Source organism: Xiphophorus hellerii, chromosome 10, assembly GCF_003331165.1.
Source record: "Xiphophorus hellerii strain 12219 chromosome 10, Xiphophorus_hellerii-4.1, whole genome shotgun sequence".
Lineage (NCBI taxonomy): Eukaryota > Metazoa > Chordata > Actinopteri > Cyprinodontiformes > Poeciliidae > Xiphophorus > Xiphophorus hellerii.
Window position 1 is genome coordinate 11,932,942 of NC_045681.1, and position 13,231 is coordinate 11,946,172.

At 38.5% G+C, this 13,231-nt stretch overlaps 1 protein-coding gene across 1 annotated transcript; it reads right to left on the reverse strand.

The window, feature by feature from the left end:
• Positions 1–1,057: 1,057 nt before the first annotated feature.
• Positions 1,058–12,975, reverse strand: grnb (granulin b). Its single transcript, XM_032574779.1, has 16 exons — positions 12,837–12,975; positions 12,485–12,571; positions 11,440–11,580; positions 11,125–11,265; positions 10,774–10,887; positions 10,300–10,441; positions 9,982–10,091; positions 7,522–7,651; positions 7,300–7,391; positions 6,540–6,690; positions 5,132–5,229; positions 4,760–4,993; positions 3,708–3,953; positions 3,407–3,640; positions 3,052–3,309; positions 1,058–2,391 (listed from the first exon to the last, which is right to left on the reverse strand). Exons 2-16 carry the CDS (start codon positions 12,485–12,487, stop codon positions 2,245–2,247), a joined length of 2,241 nt encoding a protein of 746 aa, XP_032430670.1. The 5' UTR covers positions 12,488–12,571; positions 12,837–12,975; the 3' UTR covers positions 1,058–2,244.
• Positions 12,976–13,231: the final 256 nt, after the last annotated feature.

Genomic DNA, 13,231 nt, shown 5'->3' on the forward strand with positions numbered 1-13,231 from the left:
GATTTGACTTTATTCAGAACAGACTGTGCATTGTTAACCCCAAGCAAATGAGCCGCCGTGTCAGCCTGTGACCACCAGGGGGCGGGGGATGACAAACAACCCTCGGCAAATGCTTCCCTGCTGCTCTGACAGTAAAGTAGGGCACAGACCCCACAGCTGCGTGTCCGCTCAGTTGCCTCCTGTTTACTGAGGTTGCCATAGCAACTTTCAGACAGTAAGTATCCAGCGGAAGGGAGGACAGCGGAAGAGTGGGCTGGCTGTGTTGTGACGACCTAGACGATCACGTCACGGAATTTAATTATCACGTCCACCAGAATTAGATAAAGGGGCTTTTTACTTTAGAATATTCCCGAAATTATTAAATCATGAACTTTATAGCAAATAAAAGCTAAAATTCATTAAAAAAAAATCTTCTCATGAAATCCAAAACAAAAACAAGATTTTAAACACCATGTTTGATTTTTAAAAAATATGAATCTTTCATTCAACACTATTTTTGTCTCATTTTCTTTATATTTCTCTGTATACAAGCTTGAATGTGACCAACAAAAAGCTGAAGACTGAGAATATGTTGTTCCCATGCCAACCCTCAAGATGCGATTCGGTCAGCTGGAATGGGTCAAAATTAAACCAAACTGCTATTAGAAGTTTGAGAGCATGATTGAAAACATTTGATTGGATTATTTTGAACTGGGAGAAAGCAAAAACATTTCCTTCCTCATTATTCTGACATTTAGCAAATAGTGTCCAAAATCAGGAAAAGCTTAACAGAGAGGAAAAATAAAGGTTGTGTCTTTACAGTGTATGGAAATATGTGGTCAAAATTGTATGTGTAAGATCTCCTTTCATTCAGTTTTCTTTCATTATGATGAAAGCAAAGTTTATAAAAATGAAGTGAGCAAAGCAACCCTCAAAATTTAAAAGTTAATGCCCTCCATAGGAGAAGTCAATTATTTCTTAAATCATTTTTTAAAGCTCTACTTAAGTTATAATTTCATACCCCAAGTTCTTAATTACTGATTGCATTTAAAACCAGCGGAAGGGAGATATAAAACCAGAAAGGAGATATTTTTATTAACAGACTCCATAACATACCAAAAAATACACTCAATATTAAATAAGGCACACCTTATTGTTTTATTTTCCTTTTACCAAATTTAAATAAAAAAACTGAAAAATTCAAACATCTACAGGGTGCCTGAAACACAAATTTAAAAACACAGAACTAATACATTAATTTAAATCTCTCATGTCACTAAAAAATCCCTTCACAGCTGAACAATTAGAAATGTAAAGGAAAATTAGTCAAATCTGTGCTAATTCATTCATTCGTGCAAAATCAGAAATTACAAATGGAACCATCTGATATATCTGCCACAGTCTTCAACTCATTTAAAGCAACTTTTTGGAGCCATTAACCAATTCAATGGCTGTTGTGGGGGTTGTCAAACTTTTAAAATTCCAAAAAAAAAACAAAAAAAAAACACACCTAATATTAATAATGTTAAAACTAGACAGTCAGCAGAGCCAACAGGATGGACAGAGTCTGAACAGAAGCTGTGTGCTGAAACCTTCAGGCCTACAGTTAGTGATCTAACCAGGCTTGGTTTTGTGAACATCTATTAAACAGAACTCTCTCATCAGAAAAGATTCATAAGATAAATCTTCTTAAACTAAGCAGATGCTTTAGACTTTCTGCAACTCAAATCCAAAGACAGAAATTTCTTCTCAGAAAAATAATTCAGACATTTTATCTCATTTTTTGAGGCTACCTTCTCTTTATTTGGAATATAGGTCATTCTCACTCTAGACTTTTGAATTTATGTACAAATTTAAATGTTTGCTTTATTGTTTTACTTCTGTGCAATGTATTAAATATTTGTGTTTAATACAAATTGAATGTGAATTTTCTGCATTCCCACCCATCGTTGCAGATAAAAGCTTCTTCTATATCTGGAGTGATTTACAGAAATGATGCAGAAGATGAACTAGATCCACATTCAGTGTTGAAATGATAGTAAGTTTAAATGGAGAGACACTTGCTCAATAAACAGAACGCCCATAAAAGCAAAACCTCTTCCCAATCACTACATTTCCACAACAACAAAAAAAACTACAAAAAAAAAATGCAATTAAGAGAAACCAAAAAGGACACTGAGATGACTCTCACGTTGTCCACACTAACGCAAGCAACAGATTGATGGAAAGGATTCAGGGCTGCAAATCATCTGCAACTCTGCCAGATTAGAGTCCACGATGGACCGAGTCTTTATGTCTGACCCCCAGAAACGAATCCCAGGTCAGCTGGGTCTGTGGAATGCAATTTCTGGCTTTCAGGTTACATGAGTACCCAACAGGACAGCAGTGCTTCATGTCTGCGCAGCATTCAGCCTGGAAAACAAAAATAAACTTCATTAAAAGCTGCATATATCAGTTAACTACATTAGAGAGGACTGATTTTCCATTCATGGTCGAGTGGCAGAAAACGATATTTGCTCATATTGGTGGCGAGTCTTAAATGCCAGTAAGATCTAGGACTAACATTAGAAGTCAACATGCATAGTGACTCACAGGAGAGATTGTGAGGACATTCAGAGGGAGTTTCTAGTATCCTTAGGAATTGCTAGGATGCTTGTAGAGTTAGTTAATATTTGTTTTGACAAAACATGTCAGATTTTTTTAAAATCAAGTTCAAAATATATCCAACAATTAGTTTTTGTTAAACAACAAATCTACAACAGTTTGTTACGATGTACAACAGGGTTTCATGCACGGTCCACTTTACCGTATATTTGCACACACTTGGTAAAATTATCAACCAGAACAGGATAAATGAAATGAAATTCTGGATTAATTAGGATTTATGAATAAATATTAGGCACTTTATTGGGGATATCTAGTGATCTTACGCTTCAAAGACTAAACCTGGAAACACCAGAGATTTTAAAAACAAGTGGACAAACCTACAGACATATGAACAGCCTGACAAATGGCTGGATCTTTCTCTTTCCATACAAACTGTGTCAAGACACTGAGACACCGTGAACATACCTTGACAAAGGGACAGCAGCTCCACTCTGTAGCTGAAATCTTACAGCAGGTGGATTTTGGCGGGCAGACAAACACCCCTGTGCTGTCACATTGTACATTTGTTTCCTCCACTGCCTGCCTCAGCGCAGACTGTTCCACTTTACTCAGAAGGGCAGCGGTGAGCTCCAGATTGTAGCTTTTCTTCTCACATGTTTTAGTTTGCATGTTGCATGTGTAGCCCTGAGGACAGCAGTGCTCGTGGTCAGGGCAGCAAACCGCCTGAAAAGAAGGAGGAATATGCCACGGGTTAGACCTCAGCACAGCTAAACAGGTTTTTCATCTTTATCAGGGCTGACAAAGTCAGAGGCGCTCGAACCTTCAGCAACGGGCAGCAGCCCCACTCGCCGCTCGGCAGTTTGCAGCAGGTCGTTCCTGTGGCACAGCTGCTTTTGTTGTCGCATTTAACGTCGGTCAACACGCTTGGCTCGGTCAGAGCGCCCAGTTTGGTGGACCAGGGAATCCGATGAGGGCCGCTGGAGCACAAGGACCGATGGGGGTCACAAGTGTGTCCACTGGGGCAGCAGTGGATTCCATCTTTACAACACACCGCCTGGAAAACAACAGCTTTTACTCAGCGTACTGATCACGCGCTCTGTATAAAACAAGCAGACTCCTACCTCCGGCAGAGGGCAACAGCCCCATTTGTGGGTCCTCTCCATGAAGCAGCAGGTCGTGTCTTTCGGGCAGCTAGTCTGACCGTCACACATGATTTTCTCCTGCTGAACTCGACTGGTCAGAGCGGGAACTTTGGTTATCAGGGGAAGCGGCGGAAAGACACCGGAGGAGTCGTCGCAAGTTTCAGCCTCCAAGTTGCAAACAGAGCCGTGAGGACAGCAGTGGACGTGATCGTCACAACAAACAGCCTGCAGGATATATAAATTGCAGTTTTTAAATTTTGATCACTTTGCTTAAACCCTGAGCTGATTTGGGTGACCTCAGTTTGGGTTTCTCAATTAACCTGATGTTTAAGGATAATTGAGAAATCCAGTCCTGATTTCTATATATTTTAGTTTCAAGCAGCAAGGTTTTCTTCCTTATGTCAAAACAGTTCTTTGAGTTTTCTGAAGGTACTTTAATTTCTCTTCGCACAGTTTGAATATTTAACAAGTGACCTGAAAACTGAGTAACGATAAAAATTAAAAACATCTCATTTCTAATTTATTACTTTTTCCACATTTCTTATTTCAAATGCAAAAAATAAATGACATCTAATTCATGGGAAAACTTCATGAAGTGGTGAAGATCAAAGTAACCATTTAAAAACAGACTGTAAGAAAGATGAATAGACTAAAACAGATGGATGGCAAACAAATGTCTGGAAAAACAAAAGGCAGACAAGTAGATATTTATAGGGGATGCATAAATAGACAGATAAAGAAATTGACAGCCAGTCAGGGCAAAATAGATATGTAAATGGAAGAAGAATGGATAAAGTGACGCAAAGGAAGGCAAATGATAGATCAATATATTGGCAATCCTAAGTCGCAGATGGATGAATAGATTCTTTAGCTGAATCTAAGATTTACAAAAGATTAAACAGCTTGATTGATAAAACAGCGAGCAGAGAATTTCCAAGGAACTTGGGAAATCCTGTGGAGCCTGGAGTGGTAAAGGAATTGAACAGTGCTGTAAATCAACGGATAGACGACCAGTCTGCAGTCCAGGTTACCTTGGGCAGAGGACAGCAGGCCCATCCCCCACTCGCCGTCTTGCAGCAGGTAGCTTTTCCGGGACACGACGTGGATTTGTCACACTTGCTGTTTTCTGTCAGTAGAGGAAAGACGGGTGTATTGGGGAGCAGCGGCATCAGCGCTACGCCTGAGGGATGATCACAAGTGGAGGCTGCCAGGTTACAGACGGTTCCACTGGGACAGCAGTGCAGGTGGTCCTTGCAGCACACAGCCTGCAAAGAGGAGAGACAACCATTACAGAAGAAAAAGGGAGTGAAGTGTGTGGCAATTTCATCAGGAAAGCTGGTTTGGAGAGTAACTGAGCAGCTGGAATGGAGAAACCACCTGACGAGCCGTCAACCTGGCCATACCTGAGGCAAAGGACAACAGGCCCACTTTCCTGTTGGTGATTTACAGCAGGTGTTTCCGTCAGCGCAGGCCACAGAGGCATTACAGGGAACAGCAAGGACTGAAAAACGAAACAGAAACTTTACATTAAAGCAAGTACATAAACTTTATTCCAGCCGTTTAAACTCCTAAAACACAGATGGATTTAAGATGTTTTAGAATAATCCGTTTCTTTTTCTATTTTACACCTCAAACACTTAAATGTATGCAGATTCCTAAAGAACTAAGGTTTATGAGCCACAAAAGTATAGATTCAGTACTGTGCCAGCTTTACAGCTCCACACATTTTGTTTTTATTTTGGAAAAAACATGAGGTTTGGTAGCATTTTCCCATGTTTATCAACAGGTCGGTTCTAATTAAATGCCAACAGGCAACGCTTTGTAGTGGTGACTTTATGACTAACGAGCCAAAATAGCTAAATAAATAGATGTTTATGGCAGTCCTAATTTTTCGCAAGAGCCCTGAAAAGAGAGGTATCTTAGGAATCATCAAGTCTCCATAGCAACAATTAAACCTACGAAGCATGCTCAGAAAAGGGCTCCGGACTTATTGCAGGGTCCAATTCTGCTTCAATTATAAACTTTTCTACACATGGACTCATGTTTTCGTCAAGCACGCTCTGATACATGGTAGTACTCATGGTGGATTCTCAGATGAACTGGCCAGGTCCTGCTGCTGGAAAACTTCTCCAAACCATGACACTTACTAAATACTGTATTTATTTTACACCAAATCATATCTTCTGTTTTAGTAATGATTAAACTTTAAACTCCTCTCTCCAAAGAACATTACTGCAGTAGTCCTGGACTTTCTCTTCATTCTCTGTAGCAAACATTAGTCCTGCCTTTATGTTGTGTTTATTCAGAGTGCACACCTCCTATGAAAGCAAAACTTCTAAACCCTGTTCCTGATCCAGTCATGATGTTTTAAGGTTTTGGAGGCTCTTTGATTTTTCTTTCAGGATGAACTTGCTTGAAAAGCCAGATGTAGGCATGTTGGCAAATATTCTGGATGTCCTTAACATGTAAAACAGAAGCAATGTTTCCCAATCTTAAGGCGCACCGTCCTGCATGTTTTATGCTTTGCTGCTTCAGCACACTTGATTCAAATGATTTCTATTCAGCTAAAGCCTGACAATCAGCTTCGATTGAAGTTAGTAAGTGAAAATTAATCATGTTTTAGTAGACAAATATTATTGAAGTTGTAACCTACAAGCAAGTTTGGAAACTCTACAGGTCTACTTTGGTGACAGAGTTATCCATCCCGTGAGCTTATGTGCCCATTGATTAATGGGCACATAATATCGCGTATTAATATCGCAAAACTGACATTCAGTTTCAGTCTCCTGTAACTATGACCTCTTTACTGACCTTTGCTCTGCGCTGACCCCTGGTCCATCATGGTCAGGAGCTTCTTAATGGACAGGGGAGCGTTTTCCTGGACGGACACACAGGTGCTGTGTATCAGGTCGCATTTTGTCCCTGAAGGGCAGCAGTGGATGTGGTCTGAACAACAGACGGCCTGTGAGATGACAGGAAGCAGTCTTAACACTCATCTCTTCAGCTACAAAATTCATTTAATACAAAACAGAAACACAAAAATTATTCTTTGATTCTGGCATTTCTTCTGTTTAATAAGGGTTCAATAAAACATCTATACTTGTGATAGATGAATAAGTCATGCATGTAGCAGGCGTGTGCCTCTGCTGTGCGTGGTGTGCCATTTATATTTAAATGAGCAAAAAGCACAGATAACTTTGACATACTTGTGTGAAATCTGGTAGTTTTACCCAGGATTACACAAATTATATCAAACTATATTTAAGATCAACGTTGAGGGCTAATCCTCAATATCTTAAACTCCAGGCTTATTCCTAGCAATTAGTTTTATTCTACTTCCTTTAGTTTTGTTTTGCTTCACCATTAGTGTAATGATGAAGCACTTTTTCTGTTTTAAAATTTGATGTATAAATAAATTTAACATATTATAAACCCCATTTGCCAGTAACATTAAACTGTGCTCAGTGTGGTTATTGTCATTTCTTGTTTCCTTGGTACCACCTATTTAAAGGTGTTTTACTGAAACATAAAACAAAATCAGGTTCCTTCATGTTAAGAGTGTGATGCTTACGTCAGGCATAGGACAGCAGCCGAACGATCCGTTGGTCATCTGGCAACACGTTGTCTGATCAGGACAGACCGTTTTCTTATCTGGACACTCCACTTAAAAAAAAAAGGTCACAGATCAAAATCTTCACTTTAAGAATTTTCTTCCCTTCCTTTAAAGCTCCAAGTTTATTAGCGCTGCAAAAATAAATCTGAATCAGTGGTTTTTACAGTAAAGGCAGCTTACCGTCGCGGGACACAGCAGGAATCCTCTTCATCAGCGGCACTTCATTCCCTCCCGATTTACAGACTCCATGCTTTAAGTCACATGTCGTGTTGCTTGGACAACAATGGAGATGATCATTGCAACATGTGGCCTTCATATAATGAAAACATAAAAAAAAGTTAAAAACTAGATTTAATTACAACTAAAGAACACAGTGTGCAGAGACCAAATGACTCAGCCTGCAGCGGTGAATTGTTCAGAAAGTTTCTAATCATTTACAAACAATTGCACAACAACATATCACTTTTTATGAAGACATTATACCCGAGTCACTGTTTCAGTCTGCATACCTTCTCTGTTCAAACACAGCTATAAGCCAAGACTGGTTGTAGCTTAATTTGATTATGAACTTAATTATAGAGACTCAGTATGCCAGTTATTTTGCTGCAGCTCTGTGACAGTAAAGCAATACATCTCATTAATGCACTTTTCAGGTACATTAGTCTAGATTCTTTCTCAATGGTGGCCTTAAAATCTTGTTTCAAATAACAGTCCCTTTGACAGAACATTTAAACCCAGAAAATGGATGCATTTTCACCAGCTCCAACGAAAAAATGAACACCACATGAGGAAGGAAGCAAAAACAGATTCAAGGGATGCATGACACTGGGATGGAAAGGAGGAGGAAATACTGAAGAAAACCATTAAGGAAAGAAGAGACAAGAAACAAAAGTGTGCAAGGCATGCAGGAAAGAAAATATACACTTCAGGTGAGACATTAACAACGACACCAGGAAATAGTCAATAAAAGTCATAGGGGAGAAAAGACACAAGGACATTTAAAAAACCACAAAATAAAGAATAAGGCAACAAAAAAGACAACGCATGCAAAGAAGAGAAAAGAAAGTAGTTTAAGCATTTAAATGGGGAAGGACAGAAAAAAGTCAACCAGATAAGACAAGATTAGACAAAAAGGATAGAAAGACATCCTTACATGGAAGGAATGAACTAAAGACAAAGTAAAGTAGTAAGGCTACGAAGATAAAGGAAAGAAGGACAGAAAGGAGCAAGTGGAGGTCACATAAAAAATACAAGGAAAGAAAGATCAGAAAACTGTAATTTTTAGATAATTTTGTAGCATATAGATTGTTTAACCAGGTGGAAACAAGCTCCTTCAACTTAAACCATAAAGTTATAATTTAAGGGGCCTGGGAGGGTTTTGATAGGAAACCTCAATCGTATCAGTTTTTGTTAAACTCTCAATAAGTATATTTTTCTAAATATTGAAAATCTCCGTCTTTAAAAGGGCCCACATATACTGCACAAGGTACCGAATGGTTTGGAGGAGCTGCTGTTTGAAAACATCAGAAGGCGACCTATGTGCGTTTCGTGACTGTGATTTCCACTTAGACGTACCAACTGTGGTCAGACTGTTGTCTGTCATTGTGGTAAGTTCTGCAGCAGCCTGCTAGTTAATATCAGGAAATGTCCAACTTTTAATAGTTTTTAAAGCAGTCAAAGAGATTGTTTGTATCCACCCAAATTTGTAAACAGTCAGTAAAACTGACTCAGAGTAGCGCCATGTATATGGTGTGTTGGGGTTTGGGTGCGCATATGTTTTTATGGGAGGCTGGGTTACAACATAAAACTGTGATTTTTTTTTTTTTTTACTTTAATAACTAATTCAGTCTGTACCATCTGTCAGGGGGACAAACACTGGAGATCTAATTGTGTAAATTCACATTTGTGTTGTTCAAAACATTCATTAATACACAATGTTCCTCTTAAGCAAATAAATAAAAATATAATATAAAATAAAAGAAAGAAAGAAAGAAAATAATAATATTCCACAATGACCCTGATCTTGAAAACACTGCAGTCAAACTCAATAATATTCCACAAAGAGTAGCAAACCTTGTTTTAGAGATTTTTTTAAATGTTAAAACAAACACACTGGGAGTTTAGTGAAGTGAAATACAAAATGAACACCTGCTGAATGCAGAACTTCTACTTAATTTCCAGAACATTGTTACTTCTTGTCATTTTGGTCCCTACACTCCATCTCAGTCTTTAAAAGGGGCTGCATAGTGCACAAGCTACCGAATGGTTTGGAGGAACTGCTTTTGTTTGAAAACCTCAAAAGGCGAGCCATGTGTGTTAATTAACTGGTAAATTAACTAGCCCGCATGCGGCTGTACTAGATGTGCTTGCAATAACAGTAATAAACAGCTCTCTTTTACATGTCCACACCATGATGGCTGTCTTTGTTAGATTGCCTAATTAATAATAAGAAGCCATTCTAAAAACTTTAGCAGGTTCCAATTATATATTTGAACCTGTATATTTCTGACTCTGGGTGAACTGGAAAAAAAGGGTTAAAGCCCAAAATTAACATTTTTGCCGATGATTAATAAGTAGAAGCTTCTGACACCATGATTTAAGTCACGAGTTTCATTACTGACAAGTAGTTTTAAAGCATACCTCTTGGTAAGGGCAGCAGCCATATTGTCCGCTGGCCTGGACGCAGCAAGTATAACTATCTGAGCAGCTGCTTTTCCCATCAGGACAAATCACTGCACCAGCCACAGAAACTACAAATGGATAAAGATCAGAGAATCAAACATGTTTTATCCCCCACCCCCAATTAAAACTACCAGGGTATTTTTAATTTAAAAAATGTAATTAAAAATTTTATTAATTAAAATTTTAAATTTTTATTTAATTTTAAATGAATTTGTTGCTCTGGTTTAAAGCCATGACTGACTTGTAAACTGTTTGTTTACAAGAGAAAATCCCAACCTGGCCTATCCTTTGATCTTTCCGCTGGTAGTTTTTCCAGCATCGGGACGGACCCAAGTGATGGAGAAACGCACTTTAAATGGACGAGATCGCATTTTGATCCTCCAGGGCAACAGTGGCGTTTATCCTCACAGCAAACTGCCTGCAAAGATAAGAAAATGCTTGCTGATAATGATGAAGACTGTGGCTCAGTTGAGGACATTGTCCTCTAGTCCTGAATAACCAAAAAATACAAATTTGCAAAAAAATATTTGCATATATATTTCTGGTTCAAAACTTTGTAGATTAATGCCCTAAAATAAGTATGTGACACTGTGTTTGCAATACATTACCGATCCTAGTGGAAGATTCAAGCATCAAAATAATGAGCCTGACAAAAGTTAGGTCAAACCAGATCATCTTCCTTGTAATGTTTCAGGCTCAACAGTGGAATACAACAGAAACATGCCTCTTACAGACAAACAATGTCTCTACCTTGGGTAACGGACAGCAACCCCAAGAAGAATCATAAAGCTGGCAGCAGGTGGTGTCATCAGGACACTCCGACTCTTGGTCCGGACACATGACCGCCTTTATTCTGCTGATGAGCTGGAACCATCAATATCATGTAAACCTCAGAAATATGATAACCAACCACTTTTTACACAGTAGAGCAACATTGGGCAGAATAATGAAGCTTGGTGTTCTATTGCTTAAATACTAATATTGGGCTAATAAAAAAACAACTGGTGCCTTCCACTGACATCTATTAACAATTATTTAAAAAAAAAACAATAATATAGAAGGTCAGATCGACAGAGTGTGAGAATTACAACTTTCTCTTACCTGAGAGGGAGATGATCTCTGCTTACTGGGAAGTCGCTTTATCAACGGAAGTGAAACTGTTTTATTAATACATTTCTGATGGACCAGATCGCACACTGTCCCCTGGTAGCAGCAGTGGAGGTGATCTGAACAACACTCTGCCTGGGTGTGGATTCAAGACAGAAGAGAAAGGTTGACATTACAGCAGCGGATATTCCACATCAAAAAAAAGAGTTTGTTACGGAAACAAAACCACAAAAGGCAAACAGAACTTTCTTAATATAGACAAAAGATGCAGCTTATGCTTTGGCTAGAACAGACAAATGAGTAGCTCACATGTGGCAGCGGACAACAGCCATAACCTCCCTGAGTGTTCTTGCAGCAGGTGTCTTTATCTTCACACATGCCTCCATCGGGGCAGATCAGTGCTGCGCTCAGGCCCAGAAGAGCTAGAAACAAGACCCCCATTTGAAGAGTCTGAACACAATGAGAAGAAAACATGGCGTGTGATAAAGCGTGCCCTTATACAAGACCAGCACCCTCATCGTCTCGGTTTCAGTGTAAAGAACCAACTACGTGCAGCAGCTTTGCAAACATTCCACTTGATAACATGGATTGCAACACTGAAGAAATTCAGGACTTCCCGCAAAGCTATGCCCCTTTCATGCACAAAATATGTAGAATTTTATAAGATGTTAAGAAATCACATTAAAGTAATATTTTTCATCTTTATTTAACAAGTTAACCAGTAAAGTGATTAATTTGCTGTTCTCATCAATAGAGATGCAGCTGTTAGACTCTATAATAGACTACAAAATTTCCTGTTTTGCTTCTCATACATTTCCAAGTGAAAAAGGTCATTGTTTAGTGAATTATCCGACTGGTTTTAGAACAAATATCCATCTGCATTGTTTACTCCAGGTGTAAAAGGTTTTACATTTTGATTGCAGAGATGTAATTCTGGATGCATCTATATGCATCCCCACAGCGTGGAATCAGTTGCAGTCTGAACTTAAGATGTCGGAAATGATTTCACTGGACTTATTTCGAGCAGTTCTTAAAGATAGGCAACAAGATTCTATGAAACAGTGTCATTGTTTTTAAATTGTTTTATACTTGTGCATATGTATTAATTGTTTTTATCTTGTAACCAGGTTGCTATGTATTGCAAATTTTTTGCTCAGGTCCCTCTTGAAAATGAGATCTAGATCTCAACAGGGTTTACCTGATTAAATAAAGGAATATGAATATATAACTTATTGCAAAATCTAAAAGTATGAACACTTTATATTGACTATTCGTTTTTTGATTCTAGTTTTCTCATTTTTGGGGAAACTGGTAGTTATTTTTGGACATGCTGCAGGTTAAGGATCTACTTTACCATTGTGAATAGATGGCTTTAGAGAGGCAAAAACAGTTCAGCTGTTATTAACAGAGCTCTGGGTGCTGCTGCATACTCCTCCAAAACCTGAGGGAAAAAAACAGCAAAACAAACAAACAAAAACAATAAATTAGCTGAGGGGTAGAATTTCCCCTTCATGAGCTAGACCTGTTTTTAAAAGCTGTACAAATAGTCTCTCGACATACTGAGCCTGAAAAGAGTGACTTAGCTACTGTAATGCAAATTAATCTATTTAGCTTAGCGGGCTACGTGGCTAGCATCAACGCTAGCTGCCATGAATTACTTTCCTTGTTTCTCTGCGATAGAAAACAAACAAACATGGCAACTTTACCTCACAGTTTTATGAAGGCAGATGTAATAGGTAGAATAAGAAGTGTCCTCTTTTCACCGCATCGCCACAAACACAAGACAAAAACAACCTGCTACAAATTTTTGAAGGCATTTATCACATGATAGGCTCACACGTGACCTTCCATGTTGATCAGTTTTAAAGGAATAGTACCTCCGACGATGGGATTTCATTAAGCTCTTTTCAGTAGAGATAGGAACGTGTTTTAATTGTAAAGTTTTAGAGCTAAAGGTTAAAGCACTTACATTTTTTTTTTTTGCTCCATAAAAACACAGGATATCTCAAAAGTTAAGGTATTTTACACACTAAGTAAATTGTAGAACACATTGCAACCTGCGTTTTTGTTAGGGTGCCCAAAGACGGTCCTCGAGGGCCAG

What these genes read in the sequence shown, in the direction of transcription:
- grnb (XM_032574779.1), bottom strand. An exon ending in GCTGTTGTCCGCTGCCACAT is followed by an intron (nt 11,266 to 11,439) that starts GTGAGCTACTCA and finishes ATCCACACCCAG; the next exon opens with GCAGAGTGTTGTTCAGATCA. An exon ending in GCTGCTGTCCCTTTGTCAAG is followed by an intron (nt 2,392 to 3,051) that starts GTATGTTCACGG and finishes TTTGTTTTCCAG; the next exon opens with GCTGAATGCTGCGCAGACAT.